Raw genomic sequence first — 16,382 nt, forward strand, 5'->3', positions numbered from 1 at the left:
GATGCCGGAATTGAGGTGTTCCTCCTGAAGGCTCGGGAGAGCGGTGGCTCAGCTCCGTGGAGTGCTTTGGGACTGGTCTTCCCACATTCTTCTCGCTGACTCCTCAAAGAAATGGGAGAAACCGTGTTTCTTCTTGTACCTTCAAAGGTCAGACCTAAAACGTTCCATCATAGTTTTAAATAATGGCAAAGCTTGTTATTTCTGGCACATTACAAGTATTGGCATTTTAAAATAAGGTTCTTACGTCATTTTCTAAGTGTATCCAAGGGAATCTAAATATCATAATGCATCTATCATCTATTTTAAAAAAATACATGAACAAGCTTTTCTTTAAAAGAAATTTTACCTCATTCTTTTTTCCCCTTATCTTGCCCCTGAACATTTTAATATAAGGCTTTAGGCTGGAAAGTTTTATTGATCAGCCTATCATATTTCCATACAAAAAAATAAAATTTTTAAACTCATCCTTATTTTATTATTGATACATTTTTGAATACTTAATTGCTTTAAACATAAAATACTATAAATTTTGATAAACTATTAAAATTAAAGCATATATATTTTTTAATCCTCATCAGAGGATATGTTTATTGATTTTTAGAGAGAGAGAGAGAGGAAGAAAGAGAAAAAGAGAGAGAGAAAGAGAGGAACAGAGAAATATTGATGTGAGAGAGAAACATCGATATGTTGCCTCCCATATGCGCCCTTATCGGGGATTGAATCCACAACTTAGGTATGTACCCTGACCAGGACTTGAACCCGAAAGCTATTGGTGAAAGGGATGACGCTCCCAACAACTGAACCCTCTCCCCGGCCAGGGAAAATCTATGGTGGAATGAGTTTAAGAGAGGCTGGGAGAACCTCTCACTCAAAAGCCTAAAATATGCCACATGTAACCTTGTGTGTTGTTATGATTTGATTATATGTGTATGTAGTCTTACTGTATTTGGCATGTTTATAAACTTGATATAAATGTATCATATGGCATGTATCTGCTGCTACAGAATGGGAGAAGTAGAGACAGAAAGTATAGAAGATTTTAGAAGCTTTGTTGCAAAGGAAGCAGAGAAATGGGGCAGTAGCTGACAGTGAAAGTGAAGATTTTGTAAGACTGGAGAAATAACAGCTACTGTAAGCTTATAGGGGTGACCCCAGTAGAGAGGGGGACATTGATAACATAGAAGAGAGGGTATAATTGCCCGAGTGAAGGTGATGATCTTGATTAGGCAAGGCAAGATTGGGATCTATTGCCTTGGCTGAGGGACTGGCTTTAGCGAGGAGCTTGGAAAACTCACCCTGTGCTGGAGGGAAAGGCGAAGAAGAGGTTCTAGATGCTGGTTTGTGACTATGGGTAGATGAGATGGTGGGAAAACTGTGGAAGTTTTCATCTCATGGCTTCAATTTTCTCCATGAACTAGAAAGCAAGGTCATTAACTGAGAATGATGATTGAGGGAAAGAGGTGTAGGTTAGAGGACAGAAAAAGTATGAAATCCAGAAGAATGGTGGAGGGAAGTAGGATTCACGGGCAGTGCTAAGGGCCCACTTGAAGTTCCCACTGATGAAATGAAAGTGAAACGAGTCAGTGTGACTGTTTTTCTGTAGCCACATTCAGGTGCATGGGTGCTGGCACGGAGTAGGTGGAGAGCTGGCTTGAATCCAGGGCTGTGGTTTTGCCCAGCAAGCAGGAAAAGGGGGGAGGCGAGTCTGGGGGTTGAGTGTGTGTGCCCGGAAATGATGGTAATAATTGGCCGTGGTAAGAATGGGAGAAAGTGGGTGTGTGGATTGAAGAATTGTTGGAGTTAGAGTGCTATAGGGAAATGAGGAAATACGAGGCTGTGTTCAGAGTGTGATATGTTTGAAGTTGTGAGTATGAAGAAGTTGCAGCGTTTGATAAGGTTCCTGTGATTATACTCATGGGAGCAAGTGGCTGAGTTAGGGTAGGACAAGATTCTTGGAGGAGAAGTCAAGGAACTGAGAGGTCAAGGCCATGAGAAAACCATCTTAGTATAGTCTAGTATAACCACCGAGAGTTGAGACAGGAGTGGCATTGGAGTGACTGACAGGAGCACATGGTGAAAAATTGAAGGGGAATGAGAATAAGATGAGGAGTCCTGGGTAACAAGATTTAAAGCTGCAGGTTAATAGAGAGGAGAGAGGGGGTGGTCTGGAAGCATGCTGAGGAGTAAGGACACCTGCCTCACCTCCAGGCACAGGCTACGGTGCTTATGGTTGAAAGTACAGTTGCTACTACTTGAGAGGGAGAAGGGGAAGCAGTGTCCCAGGGGTAAGTCAGGTTTCCTTTAGCAAGAAGGTGAAGGGAACCTGAAGAAGAGTTCTGAGGTTAAGCTTATAGGAATTGTCATTTGCATAAATAAATAGGTGTGGTGGACAGACTCTAAGGTGGCCCCTCTGATCCTCACCTCCTGGTGTTCATGCCCTTGTGTAGTTTTCCTTGAATGGGGATGGGACTTGGGATTTGCTTCTGGCCAATCAAGTAATGGCAAAGGTGTCGGGATATGTGATCACGTATATGTGATGATGTTACCTAAGGTTGTAACCAATGTCTTACACCAAAACTGTCCCCCTTGCTGGCTTTGAAGATGCCAGCTGCCATATTGTAAGCTTCCCCATGGAGAGGGTCACCTGTCCCAGAACTGGGGGAGCCCACAGCCAGCTAGGGACTAAGGCCCTCGGGTCCTGCAGCCTGCAGGGAACTGAATGCCGCCCACAACCAGGTGAACTGGGAAACGGCTCCTTTCCCAGCCGAGCATCACGATGTGGTCTTGCGGAGGACCCAGGAAAGCCATGTGTGGACTCCGGACCCACAGAAACTGTGAGCCGATGCATTGGTGTTGTTTTAAGCTGCTGTGCTATACAGCAAGGTTAACTAATACAACAAGGTTAACTAATACAAGGTTAACCAATACAACAAGGTTAACTAGTACAGATGGGAATGGAAGTTTAGTTATAGCAATGTTATTCAATTATTTTAACCCCAACTGAGGTGTATTGTCTAAGAATCCCGTGTTGACCTATTATTAATTTTGTTGATAAAGAAGTGGGACTTACAAGCAAATTTATGGCCCTTTTATTCGGATAGCTTACTTTCTCAGCACAGACACCAGCTCTTGAACTGTCCCTGTGAACTACCCTGGAGGTCTTTACCTGTTGGGTCAAGGTACCTTCGTAATGGGTGAGGCTTTTGACTTTTTTCTAAGGTGGGAGAAAGACAGTTTTAAAAGGGGCTGCTATGTCTTCAGGTGCTTTCTAAAGCTGAGAAATTTCAGAAAATAGTACAGATATCAGAGGAAGATCTGGAAATGAATTCCCTGAAAACTAGTCTTGGAAAGTCTTCACACCCCCAGGGGTAAGGGGACACTGGTGAAGAGGACAGTTTTAGAGGCTTTCTGGTAGAAACGGGAGGCGCTCAGGCTATGATGGCAAGAACAGCATGGGGCTAAGGGGTGGGCACTGTGTGAACGGCAGGAGGGGGACGAGAGCGTTTCAGCGCCATATGACTTAATAGATGACTTTATTATTTTTCAGCAATGGATGCTTCTACTTTTCCCAATTTCAAGTATTGGATTCTGCAAGAACATAGTTAAAACTATTTGGTGAGGGATATAAATTTTACACATGGGACTAGATAAGAAAATTCAATTTTTGGCTCTCTGATATTAAAGTTTATATGAACACATGAAGCTTGAAACTTAAAAAAAAGCTAAATGTAAAAATTGGTTAAGTATTCATGGATATGTCTATATCCTTTATCATAAGCACGATATAATTAAGAATTCAACTACTTTTGAGTCTGCAAATCAGATCCTGTCAAGTAACCTGCCATGTATGATCCAATCCTTTTAAAATTTTAAAGACAAATAGATTCAATAAATTTAATCTTCCACATGTTCTCAGAAGGAATTCTCAGAAGCATCCTTCAGTAATAAAACACAGTTGGATAATTCATTTACCCCAAATGAACTAGCAGCTGTGCATGCTGTGAGGTAGCAATGAAAGGCTAAGATCTTCAGTAAAAATGGTACCCTCAATGCATAAGCATTCTCTCTTCACACGAAGAGAGGGAGTAACAAAGGAGTCATCTTTCATTATTTCATCAACTATTGGCATTTTCAAAGTTGTGTTTTTTTTTTTGCTCTGTGCTGGGCTCTTTTTTATTTTTTAAAATTAAATCTTTACTGTTAAAAGTATTACATATGTCCCCCTTCCCCCCATTAGCTCCTTCTAACCCCCTCCCCCCAGGCCAGTGATGGCGAACCTTTTGAGCTCGGCGTGTCAGCATTTTGAAAAACCCTAACTTAACTCTAGTGCCGTGTCACATATAGAAATTTTTTGATATTTGCAACCATAGTAAAACAAAGACTTATATTTTTGATATTTATTTTATATATTTAAATGCCATTTAACAAAGAAAAATCAACCAAAAAAATGAGTTCATGAATCACCTCTGACACGCGTGTCATAGGTTCACCATCACTGCCCCAGGCTTTCACCACCCTATTGTCTGTGTCCATGGGTTATGCATACATGCATACAAGTTCTTTGGTTGAATAAGTGCCTGATTTCAGTTCTACAACAGCAATATCAATATTTGCTTATTGAAATGTTTTTATTGAGTTTAGAGATAGAGGGAGAGAGAAGGAGAGAGAGAGAAACATCCATGAGGGGGGAACATCCATTGGGGATCACCCCCGACACCGGGGCATGTGCCCTGACTGGGATTCAAACTGGCGACCTCTTGGTGCATGGTCCGGTCCTCAACCAACTGAGCCACGCCGGCTGGGCAATACCAATATTGACTTTGAAAGGTGTATTGATCTTTAAGCAGAGGACATTAACAGCTTCCAACACGGTCTCTAGGAATGATTCGCAGTTCCGAGCCGTGCTTTAGGAAGACATTTCCGGCAGTCTGTGCGGGATTTATTCCTATTCCATCATTGGTGATAATGGCACTCGTGGCGGCAGGAACTTTAAACTCTTCCGCGGCGAACTTCAAGACTGCGGTGAACGGTGTACTTTCAGGAACACTGAGTACTTTGTAGGGCAGCCGCGGGTCGGACGTCAGGGTGATCTTAAAGGAAACCTTGGACATGGTGGAGCCGGCCTGGGCGGAGACGCCGACGCTCGGGGCAATCCTACTTCCACGGGGCAGTCCCACTTCCGCCGAGGCAAGGCCTCCTCCACGCCCAGCAGCAGATGGCGTTAGGCTCTAAACCAGGCCTTTAGAGCTTTCTAATTGGTCTCGGTGGAACCCCCACAGAAGTATTTCCTGGTTGGTGAAAAAGAAAAAAAATAGTATGTATTTTCTGAAGCTTCTTAAATGTAAAAGAAACGCGCGCTTCTTGTAAAAATGTCAAGAACAAGAAGTATGAGGTAAAACAGAGTTTGGCCTTCCCCTACCCGACGGGTACCTGGTTAGCAGGTGTGCATAGGTCCTCAGAGGTTCCTTCCAACCCTGACGATCCGCCTAAATCTCTCCGACAAGAACCACTAACTTTTAGAGACACCGGCCAGGCTCTCACGTGTGCGATTCCCTGACTATCTAGTGCGTTTCTCTCACCCCGTTTATGTCATGTGGCCCCATATGGGAGAGTCCCGCCAACGTCAGCGCCTCTGAACCGAGTGATCGGGGCAGGGGGGAAGGGCAGGAAGGGGCCGGCACCATCGGCTTCCTCCCGAAGAGAACTGCTAGCAGCTGCAGTCTCATTTTGGTGCCCCCGGAGGTCCCCCCAAACCAGGCCCGACCGGCCGCTCTTGAGAAACACTTACTGGACGCCCCTTCGCGCCGCGCCCTCCCGCGCTTCTTGGGTACCTTTCTGCGAAGAGATGCCAATTTCTCTGGCGATCGCTCCCTCCAGGCGGCCCTTCTCGCCCAACTCTGAGGGGCAGCGCCTCCCTGCAGGGCCGGGTCCCGAGCCGCGAGTCCGGCGGGCGGCGGGCGGGCTGGCTCTCCTCCTCCGCGGGCGCCTGCGCAGAGCGCCCTCCTGGCACTGCGGGCGGGAGGCGGGGGCAGCCGGGAGAAAGGAAAGCTGAGGGGGGAAAGGGCCAAACCCTGAAATTACCCGGATGTGGTCTCCGCGCGCGCATGCTCAGTGTCCTCCCGACAAGTTGGCAGCGGCACCTCGGCCCTGGTCGTCGTCGCCGCTGCGGTAACGGAGCGGCTCGGGTGGCGGAGCCCGCGTTCGCGCCCGCCCGCTCTCCTCCGGAGGCCCTTCCCGCCCTGCCCTCGGCTCCGCGGGCCGCTCAGGGGACGCGAGCGGGTGAGGGGAGCCGGGCGCCCCGCGAGAGAGGCCCCCGCGGCGGGGCGGCCCGGGAGCTCGAGGCGGCCCGGCTCGCGCGGGCAGCGGCACGGCGCCGAGGAGGGGCGGCCTGGCCCGGACGCCTCGGGGCGGGGGCCGAGGAGGGCTCCGGGCCGCCGGGGGGAGCGACGGGCCCGGCGCCCTCGCGGACTAGCCCCGGCGGGAGAGCGGACCGCCCTCGCCATCGCCGGAGTCCAGGTAGCGCGCCATGTCCCCTCCCCTCTTCCCCCCGGCCGGGCCCGCGCACCCCTCCCGCGGCTTCCCCGCCCGGGGCGGGCTCCCGAAGGCGGCGGCGGGGAGCGCGCGGGAGGCCGGAGGTCCGCGCGGGGGGCGAGCGCGGCCGCTTGTCGGGCCGGGCCAGGGCGCCCTTCGGGGGGTCGGGCCGGCCGGGCCGCGGTGCCTCGCGTCCCTCGCGCCCGGCGTCGGCCCTCCGGTCCCAGCTCCCTTCGCAGTGGGTCGCGGAACCGAGTGAAACTCGGAGACGGCGTCCCGGCCGCGGCCGCTCCTCTTTGTTGTGCCGAGGAGTTTCCCTGCGCGCCCGGCCGAGCGCGGGGGGCCGGCTGGAGGGTAGCGTTGCCGGAGCTGCCTGAACGCGAGGTAGACGTGGTGTGTCCTCCTTTCTTTGCTCCGGCAGCTGGTCTTCTCTCCGTCCCTTCCTTTCTCTCCGCGGTGCGCCGTGCCAGCGTCTGTCCCGGCCGGGGTGTGCTCGCTCGCTGTGTGTGAGTGTGGCGGGCGATGGCCGCAGGAGACGATCTCAGCGCCGCACCAGCCGCCCGCTCCCGCCCAGCCCCTCATCCAGGAGAACAAGAAAGAAAAGGCATGGTCCACCTTGTCGCTGGGGCTCCGCGCACTGGCTGTGAAATGGGTGGAGGGTGGAGGGCAGTGGCTCCATCGCTTACCCCGACCTCGATGTTCAGAGAAATGGGCGTATTTCGGTAACTTGAAAGGTTTCTTTGCGTGTATGGAGAGGTTTGGAGAGGCCCCTTGAGGATTGATGGCTGTGTTCACCCCTGAGAATCCTAGTGATTTTTAAAAGTGAATGTATTTGTTTCTTATTCATTTATACTTGAATTTAGTTTCTTTTAAAAAAAATTTATTGATTTCAGAGACGAAGGGAGAGGGAGAGAGAGAGAAACATCAATGATAGGAGAGAATCATCCATCGGCTGGCTGCCTCCGGCACGGCTCCCGGCGGGGACGGAGCCCACCACCCGGCGTGAGCGCTGACCGGGAATCGAACCGTGCGACCTCCTGGTTCTAGGTTGCCGCTCCACCACTGAGCCATGCCGGCCGGGCTGAGTTTAGTTCTTAATGCCTTTAGTGTTTGCATTATACTTCAAGGTGAAACTGCCGGTTATTTAGGAGTAATAAGAATAAGATAATGTGGAATCATTTACATTTGAATTGACAATCTAAAGGCATGTAATCTTGACTAATTTTTATTTAACAACCTTTGACTTTTGGCAGAATTAGCATCCTTTTAGTCTCCCTAAGCAGTTTGATTATTCGAAAATAAATACTTTCAAAAGTACATATTTTTGTAAAGTAATGTGATTTGGAACATTGTATTTGAATAATTTTTATTGGAGATTTTATAAATTGCCTTTGCCATGTTGAACAGAGTCTAAATATATTTCAGTTGAAATACAGCATACGAAATTCTAGCGTGTAACTTTTCTGCTAAGGATTTAATTTTCTCTTTTGGAAAGCTAGTACATGACATTTCAAGTTCTAAATGATTGATATAATTAACATTTAAAAATCTGATTTCTTATTAATGTTTCTTTGATAATGTCACGATTTTTTTTTTTTAATTGGGTTTATTACAGAACAAATGTAATGCAGGCTGGCCAAGCATTTAAGATTTGGAATATCTTTAGGTCTAACAGTGGTGATAGATTATGTAGGTTTAAGTTGTTGGAGTTAAAACTAAAAGCTTTCTAGGCAAAATTGATATACCATTTTGTGAGTCTATTAATAGAAGTGGCCTTTTCTTAGCTTTCCAGGTTTTGGGGAAAGGTGGCACCTTCTTTGATGTTTGAAGTGGGAGTGCCTAAGTAGAAACTTCCCTGTTCCGAGAAATGCCTTCATCTTAAATTTTGAGCTTAGAAAAAAAATACTTTAAATTGGTTTCAGGTTTAATGAAAATTTCTGCTGAGAAAGTCACTTTGAAATTTTTCAGAATAATTTTTATATGGGTCATTGATCAAATGTCTCTGCTGTTTGAAGGAACTCTGCTTATACTAGGAGGCAGCAGATCTTTGTAAAAACCTATACTTCACTTTCCTAAACTACATTTTAGTTTAGCCATATCTCCATTTGTGTGTGAATTCTTTATTCTGCATTTCCCTTCAGGCCCCCCCGCCCCTCGCCCCCCAGTTAAAGAGCAAGTATAAAACTAATTTATGCTGTGCAGTCACACTCCAGCTCTCCGGTTTGGAAGCTGTTTTTTTCTGAGTGAGCTGGTGTTATAGTAACATCATTAGACACCATTCTAATTGAGCTGTGAATTGCTGAGGCTTCTACTACGGCAGTTAACCCTATAGGATCTGCTCTGTTCATTATATTTAAAACGTATATTTATTAAATTTTTTATTTCTTTTAGAGAGAGACAGAAAAAGGGACAGGGAGGGAGAGAGTGTGAGAGATAGAAACATCAATGATGAGACTCATCCACTCGACTGACGGGCTGCCTCCTGCACACCCCCTGCTGGAGATCAAGCTGGCAACCCAGACATGAGCCCTGACCCGGAATCAAAACGTGACCTCCTGGTTCATAGAGCGGTGCTCAACCACTGGGCCACACTGGCTGAGCTTATTCAGTGATTTTAAAGTGAATGGTTTTTTAAACATCTTATGTTAGCCATTTCAGTGTTCATTGTACATGTTGGATTTCCTTTTTTTTTCTATAAGATTGTGTAGTTACGCAGAGTTTTGTTTTCTGTGTGTGTGTGTGTGTGTGTGTGTGTGTGTGTTTTGCTTTAGTGCTGATTAATGGTGACTCTCAGATAATGGTTAATCATGTATAAAGCTAATTTGTTTCAGTGATTTTATTATTTTCTACACTAAATGAAAGGAGCCAGGTTAGCATAACACATTCAATTTTGTTAAATTACTAAATTTGGGACTTTTTGCTCAATAGTTGGTAAGGATTCAGTTGTTTTACAAAGAGAAATTCAGACAGTTGAAAAATTTGTCTAGATATTCATTTGAGTGACTTTCAGTATGATACTGTTTACATCATAATATGCCAAAACATATGCTTGATAATGGGTCAGATTTAGAATTTTTGGATTTTTTTTCTTGTTCTAAAATGTGTAATTTTAGTGATGAGAAATGTGGCTGAATTTCTGGTTCTCGGGAACAAGGTATTTTGGGTTGTGTCACTTTGACACTATTACATGATGTAATTGGCATCCAGGAAAATTTATTTTAACCATGAGAGTGGATAAAAATGAGAGTAGTGCTTACTAGTAAAACTAGAATAATAAGTGATCAGAATCTTAAAATTTTAAGTCTTTTTAAAAAATGTTTTTATTGATTTTTAGAGAAGGATAGAGATAGAGAGGAACATCATGGGTCAGCTGCCTCCTGCATGCTCCCTACTGGGGATCCAAGCCCGCAACTGGGCCTGCTCACTGACCCAGAATCGAACTACTGACCTCAACCGCTGAGCCACTCTGGCTGGGCCAATTTAAGTCTTGATTATTTGCTACTGCAAATCACATCATAGGTAGGATATGGTAGAAAGCTACCAGAGGCCGATTGTAATGAGTATCTGTTATTGCATCTTAATTTCAATTTTGGTGATAATTGTAAATGCCGTTAAACTCAAGAACTATATTTTATTGTGTACATTTTAAATGAGAATAATTTGCAGTCTGGAAAATTTATAACTGTGTGGGGTTCATCTTTTTTTTTTTTAAATCCTTATCAGAGTATATTTTTTTCCCATTGGTTTCTAGAGCTAGTGGAAGGGAGGAGGAAGGGGGGAGAGAGAAACATTGACATGAGAGAGACAAATCGATTGGTTGCCTTCTGCACATGCTCCTGCAGAGACTGGGGACCCTGTAACCAAGAATTGAACCTGGGACCTTTCAGTCTGTGGGCCAACGTTCTAACCACTGAGCAAACTGGACAGGGCTGGGGTTCATTTTTTTAATGTTTTTCTTCAGTTCCCAATGTATAGGACAGTGGTTCTCAATCTTGGTTGCACTTTGAAATCCCTTGGGGAGCCTTACAAATCTTGATGGCTGGATCCCATCCCCAGAAATTGTGATTCAGTTGGCTTGGGGTATAGCCAGGTGAGAGTTCTGAAGTGGTTGAGCTATTAGAGTTCTCTAACTTTAAAAAAACAGTTTTGTTTATTGATTGCTGAGAGAGAGAGAGAGAGAGAGAGAGAGAGAGAGAGAGAGAGAGAGAGAGAGAGAGAACAGTTTGTTATTCTACTGATGCATTCATTGGTTGCTTCTTGTATGTGACACCTGATGGGAGATCGAACCCAAAACTTTGGCAAATGGGGCGACATTATCTAACCAGCTGAGCTACCTGGCCAGGGCAGGGTCCTCGAAAACTTTATTTATTTTTTTAACTTTCACTTGCGTCAGCTTTACACTCTAATACATTGATATACATATGCACAATGTAATCATCTCACATCTAACTTAATGGGTCCCTTGAAGATACTACCTCATATGTTTTGCTTCCAAGTCTGTTCCTTCATCTCTCCTTCTCTCCCCTATTTTCTACTGTTCATTGTTCAATTCGTTTGAACTGTCTGGTAGCAAGTTTTAGGATGCTGTATTTCCCGTGATGAGAGATTGGTATATCATCACTATCCTAACTAGAAAGTTTATCTTTTAAAGCACTCTAAAATGCTTACTTGGCTCCTTTTAGAGACTGTTTAGGTGCCAAAATTAACATTTAAACTCCCAAAGGAACTTGGTCTTTATAGGGGTAATCTGTTTGGAAACCATAAAATTTTCTAGACACCAAATAGTCACTTGAATGGTTCCTGAGATGCAGGTTGCATTGATTTAGCTTTTGCTGTCAGGCTTTAACTTGAATACTGTGAGAAAGTTGCCCAACAAGCCCAACTAGTTGGTAGTTCTAGAGATAGTGGAAGGGAGAAGGAAGGGGGGAGAGATCATTTGTGCAGGTAGCTTCAGTTCTCCATCTATATCACTCAAAGCACCCGTCTAAGACCAGTTGCATCTCTGTCTCTGGAAGAGCTATTTAAAAAAATAAAACAAAATATTATTCTTTCCCTTACCACACCTCTTTTCAATCCACACGGATTCAGAATTGGGAATAGACTAGAGGGGGCACGCGAATCTGTATAACAAAGTACCTCTTGGTTTTAAAGGCTTTGGATATTTTAGTATGCTTATCTTATTGCTTCATTTGTTTTAATACAGTACAGACTTTATTTTACAATCATTAGTGCACTGGAACAATTTACTTAAAATTCATCACCCCCAGTTTGCATATTTAGAATGCAAATCTTATTTATGATTTGAATAAAAGGACTGCTACTGAATATTTGTCTTTGGAGTAAGGTATGACTTCTGTATCTTAGTGTGGATGAATGTATATGCACTTAAGGTCTTTTTCAAGTCAAAATATATTTCTAAATGGAAAACTGAGTTAACGCTATTTATTCACTGGTGGTATTCAAGCATTTGATATCAGTAGATGACCAGTCATTGTAATTGAATCATCTGGTGGAAGGATGACTGGAAGTAATACACAATGGGGTAAGATAAACCAATTGAAGGAAGAATCTTATGTATATGGATATGCAGCAGGCTAATAGTAAAGTGACATAACATCTATGTAATTAGTCTTTTAATCAGTTGCATATATTCATGATATTGTATTTTGTTTCACTGTCTTTCTTGGTAATTTGTATAGTGAAAAGTGTAGATTAGTGTACACTAGATTAGTGCCTTATAAAACTGACACCTCAGACTCCTAGAGTGCTTTTTGAAGGCAGGGCTCCACTCTTTATACTAGTACTAGAGGCCCAGTGTACGAAATTCATGCAGGAGGCGGGGTGTCCCTCAGCCTGGCCTGCACCCTCTCCAATCCGGGACCCCTTGGGGGATGTCTGACTACCGGCAGTCAGACATCCCTCTTGCAATCCAGGACCACTGGCTCTTAACCACTCACCTGCCTGCCTGCCTAATGCCCCCAACAGCCCTCCCCTGCAGGTCTGGTCGCCCCCAACGACCCTCCCCTGCAGGCCTGGTTGCCCCCAACTGCCCTTCCCTGCAGGCCTGATCTCGTCCCCAACTGCCCTTCCCTGCCAGCCTGATCACCCCTAACCCCCTGCCAGCCTGATCTCACCCCTAACTGCCTCTGCCTGGCCCCACCACCATGGTTTTGACCAGAAGGAAGTCAGATGTCCGGAAGATGGCTGGTTGACCCGGTCTAATGAGCATATTACCCTTTTATTAGTATAGATATATTTAACACATTGTTTGCGGGTAGTTTTTATCGCGCGCTAACAGGTGGCGCGGGCCATTTTTGCTAATTTTTTGCGCAAATGGCAACGTTCAGTAAAATTACGATAACTTTAGTTTACGTATTAATACGTGTCCCGCGCTCTACTACACTGGTAGAACGTATAAATACGTAAAACGTGTAAACACGTTTCCCGCATATAAAGTGTTAATAGGGCTAGGCTAACCTGCAGGGTATTCTGATACAGCCCTTTTTGAAAGAATAATCTAGATGACTTGATGGTCTTCTTCATTTAAAAGGTTTTATGAAATGCATTTTTCAGTTATCAGCTATTAAAATATACTTTAGTTTCCAATTTTTTAAAACAATGTTTCCCAGAGTGTGGCCCATAGACTCCAGATGGAGGCGGTCCCCATGACCCTTTCCTGTTAGGACATTCATGAAGTCAAAATTATTTTCATAATAAAACAGATGTTAACTTGTCTTTTTACCATGTGGGCATTTGCACTGCTGGTGAAGAAGCAGTGGTGGGTAAACTGCGGGCACCTTAGTGGCAGTAAACTGTATGAATCTTTATTGTGTTCTTCACAGCCAAACACACACGTTAAGCATTAGAAAAAAATGCTAGTTTTACTTAGGAGTATCCTTGGTGAAGCAGTAAAAGTTTTAATATTTAAAATCTGTCCCCTGGAGTGCATATCTTTTTAATACTCAGCATGATTAAATAAAAGCGAGCATAAAGTACTTCTGCACTTTGAAGTACAAGGTTCATCTCTGGGAAAAGCACTTGTGTGATTGAGGTGCAAGCTAAACTAGCTGGGTTTTTAAAAAATATATATATAAAGACTTTGTAGTTGACTTTTTCGAAACAGAGAAACATCAATGTGAAAGCGAAACATTGATAGGCTTCCTCTTGCACATGCCTCACTGGGGATCAAGTCCAAAACCTGGGAATGTGCCCAGACCAGGAATCGAACCAGCAACCTTTCAGTGCTCGGGAGGATGCCCATCCAACTGAGCCACACTGGCCAGGGCTACACTAGGTGCTTTTTAATGGGATACTACTTTTATTTTTACGTAAAAAAATGACTGATATATAAACCATAGTTACACAGATTTGATATTTCGCAGGTATTTTTTGAAAATGAATGAAGAGCCTGGCCAGTGTGCCTCAGTGGTTGAGAGTTGACCCATGCACCAAAGTTACAGGTTCAATTCCTGGTCAGGGGACAATACCTGGGTTTTCGGCTGGATCGCCAGCAGAGGGCAGCCATTCAATGTTGATGTTTCTATCTCTCTCTCCCTTCCTCTCTCTAAAATCAATAAAAACATATATTAAAAAAACCACCTCTTCTGCCCACCTTAAAAAAAGGAAAAAAAGAAAATGAGTAAACAAATTGGTGGTGCTCTTAAGGTATGTTATTAAAATACATAAAATATTTCAACATTTGGAAGATCTATATAACTCATTAAACTAATATTTTCCCAGATGACCAATGCATGATGTTACAAAGTCATGCATGGATAAGGAGGCCCATTCAAAATACATTATAGACCAATGGATTTTTATATAGCAGAGCCAAGAAATTCATTGATGTGGATTCATATTTCACGTTGCAATTAACATTAAGAATTGCCATTTGTTGCACTTGGTGTTGAATAAAAATTGAATATCCATTACCTTAAAAGGCCATTAAAATACTCATTTCCAATTAGTTATCTATGTGAGGCACATTTTCTTCATATACTTTAACCAAAACAACATGTCGTAACAGATTGAATGTAGAGGCAGATGAGAGTACAGAAAAATGTTAATTTTTAAATAAGATCATTTAAAGTGAAGCTGGTATACCAATATGATGATTGTTTATTTTAATTTTCATTGACTTTGTTGGGGTGACATTGGTTAATAAAATTATATAGGTTTCAGGTGTACTATTTTATAGTGCGTCATCTGTATATTGTATTGTGTGTACACCACCCAAAGTCAGGTCTCCTTCCAACACCATTTATTGCCCCTTTACCCTCTTCTACTTCTCTCCAGCCCCTTTCCCTCTGGAAATCATCAGTGTTGCGGTATGATACTTAAATCTAAGACCTATGGGTAAACAAACACACTTCTAAATTTGTTTCTTATACTTCATCTTAAAAGTTATCACAAAAGCATTCTGATTGTATTATTCCCATCCCAGGTTTTTAAATCACTAATACCTAGGTCTATAATCTTTTGTGCTTTTGGAAGGTTTTCTTTTGATGACCCTCAACTCTTGAATGTTCCTCTGTTTAGAACAGGGGTCCTCAAACTACGGCCCGAGAGCCACATGCGGCCCGAAAACATTTATCCGGCCCGCCGGGTGTTTTTGCCGCCGCTGCCTGTCCTGCTTAGCAGCCGACTCGTCCTGGGCCCGCAGTGCGCATGTGTGAAATGTCTGAGGGACAGTGAACTGGCCCCCTGTTTAAAAAGTTTGAGGACCTCTGGTTTAGAATCTAGGCTTTAGCTTGTGCTATAGGCTGTTGAACTAAACATGCAGATTCTTTTTTCTTGGTTTTAAGCCTATGATTAGAATTTCTTCCTAGTGATATTTCACCAGGTTAGACTTTTTTTTCTTGTTAACTTAAGCACTTTTCTCAAATATTTCTGTATTAATTGTTTATTGATCATTAATAAAATACCTATAACTTATAGAAAATATACTTGTATGTTTGTTTCATATATAATACAGCTGATAATTCAAAAGTAGACATCTGAGAAATAAAAACATACCAACATTAATTAATTAAAGTTTATGAACTCCATGAGAGCCCTTCAGGCCAGCAATTAGCCTTTTTATTTTTAGAGAGTAACTTAATTAGCTTGGAGTTGCTGTTAGATCCATATGGTCAACATCAGGTGGCACATTATGATTAAAACAAGGCTAGAGACAAAATCCTATCTAATAAAAGAGAAACATGGTAATTAGTGTATGACCGCTACCATTCCCATTGGCTAATCAGTGAGATATGCAAACTAACTGCCAACCAAGATGGCGGCCGGCAGCCAGGCAGCTTGAAACTAATATGAGGCTTGCTTGCTTCAGTGACGGAGGAAGCCAAGCTTCCCCGCCTGCCTTGCCAGCCTCTCAGCTGCACTCTAAGCAACATTGTAACAAATATAGAAGCTAAACAAAACCCCAGAAATCTGCTTTAGTCCGGGGCTTCAGCCAGCAGGATCGCAACATTGTTTCAAATACAGAAGGTAAACAAAGGCCAGAAACCTGCTTTCAGCAATGGAGGCCTAAGAGCTGGAGCCAAGCCTGAGAGCTAAAGCTGGCCCAGAATAAAAAAGAAAAAGAAAAAAAGGAGCGGTTGGGAGCTTCAGTCACCCGCCAGCCTGAAAACAGCCCTCAGCCCCTCACCCAAACTGGCCAGGCACCCCAGTGGGGACCCCCACCCTGTAGGGTGTGTGACCAGCTGCAAACAGCCATCATCCCCTCATCCAGGCTGGCCAGGCACCCCAGTGGGGACCCCCACCCTGATCCAGGACACCCTTCAGGGCAAACCAGCCGGCCCCCACCCATGCACCAGGCCTCTATCCTATATAGTAAGAGGGTAATATGCCTC

General features: G+C 44.1%; 1 protein-coding gene across 1 annotated transcript; it reads right to left on the reverse strand.

The window, feature by feature from the left end:
- Nucleotides 1-4,618: 4,618 nt before the first annotated feature.
- LOC308522850 (ubiquitin-fold modifier 1) lies at nt 4,619-5,246 on the reverse strand. The gene has a single exon (XM_081096433.1). The coding sequence runs from the start codon at nt 5,109-5,111 to the stop codon at nt 4,854-4,856; it is 258 nt and encodes an 85-aa protein (XP_080952559.1). The 5' UTR covers nt 5,112-5,246; the 3' UTR covers nt 4,619-4,853.
- Between the last annotated feature and the right edge of the window lie 11,136 nt (nt 5,247-16,382).

This window comes from Myotis nattereri (genome assembly GCF_964212035.1).
Source record: "Myotis nattereri genome assembly, chromosome: 8".
NCBI lineage: Eukaryota > Metazoa > Chordata > Mammalia > Chiroptera > Vespertilionidae > Myotis > Myotis nattereri.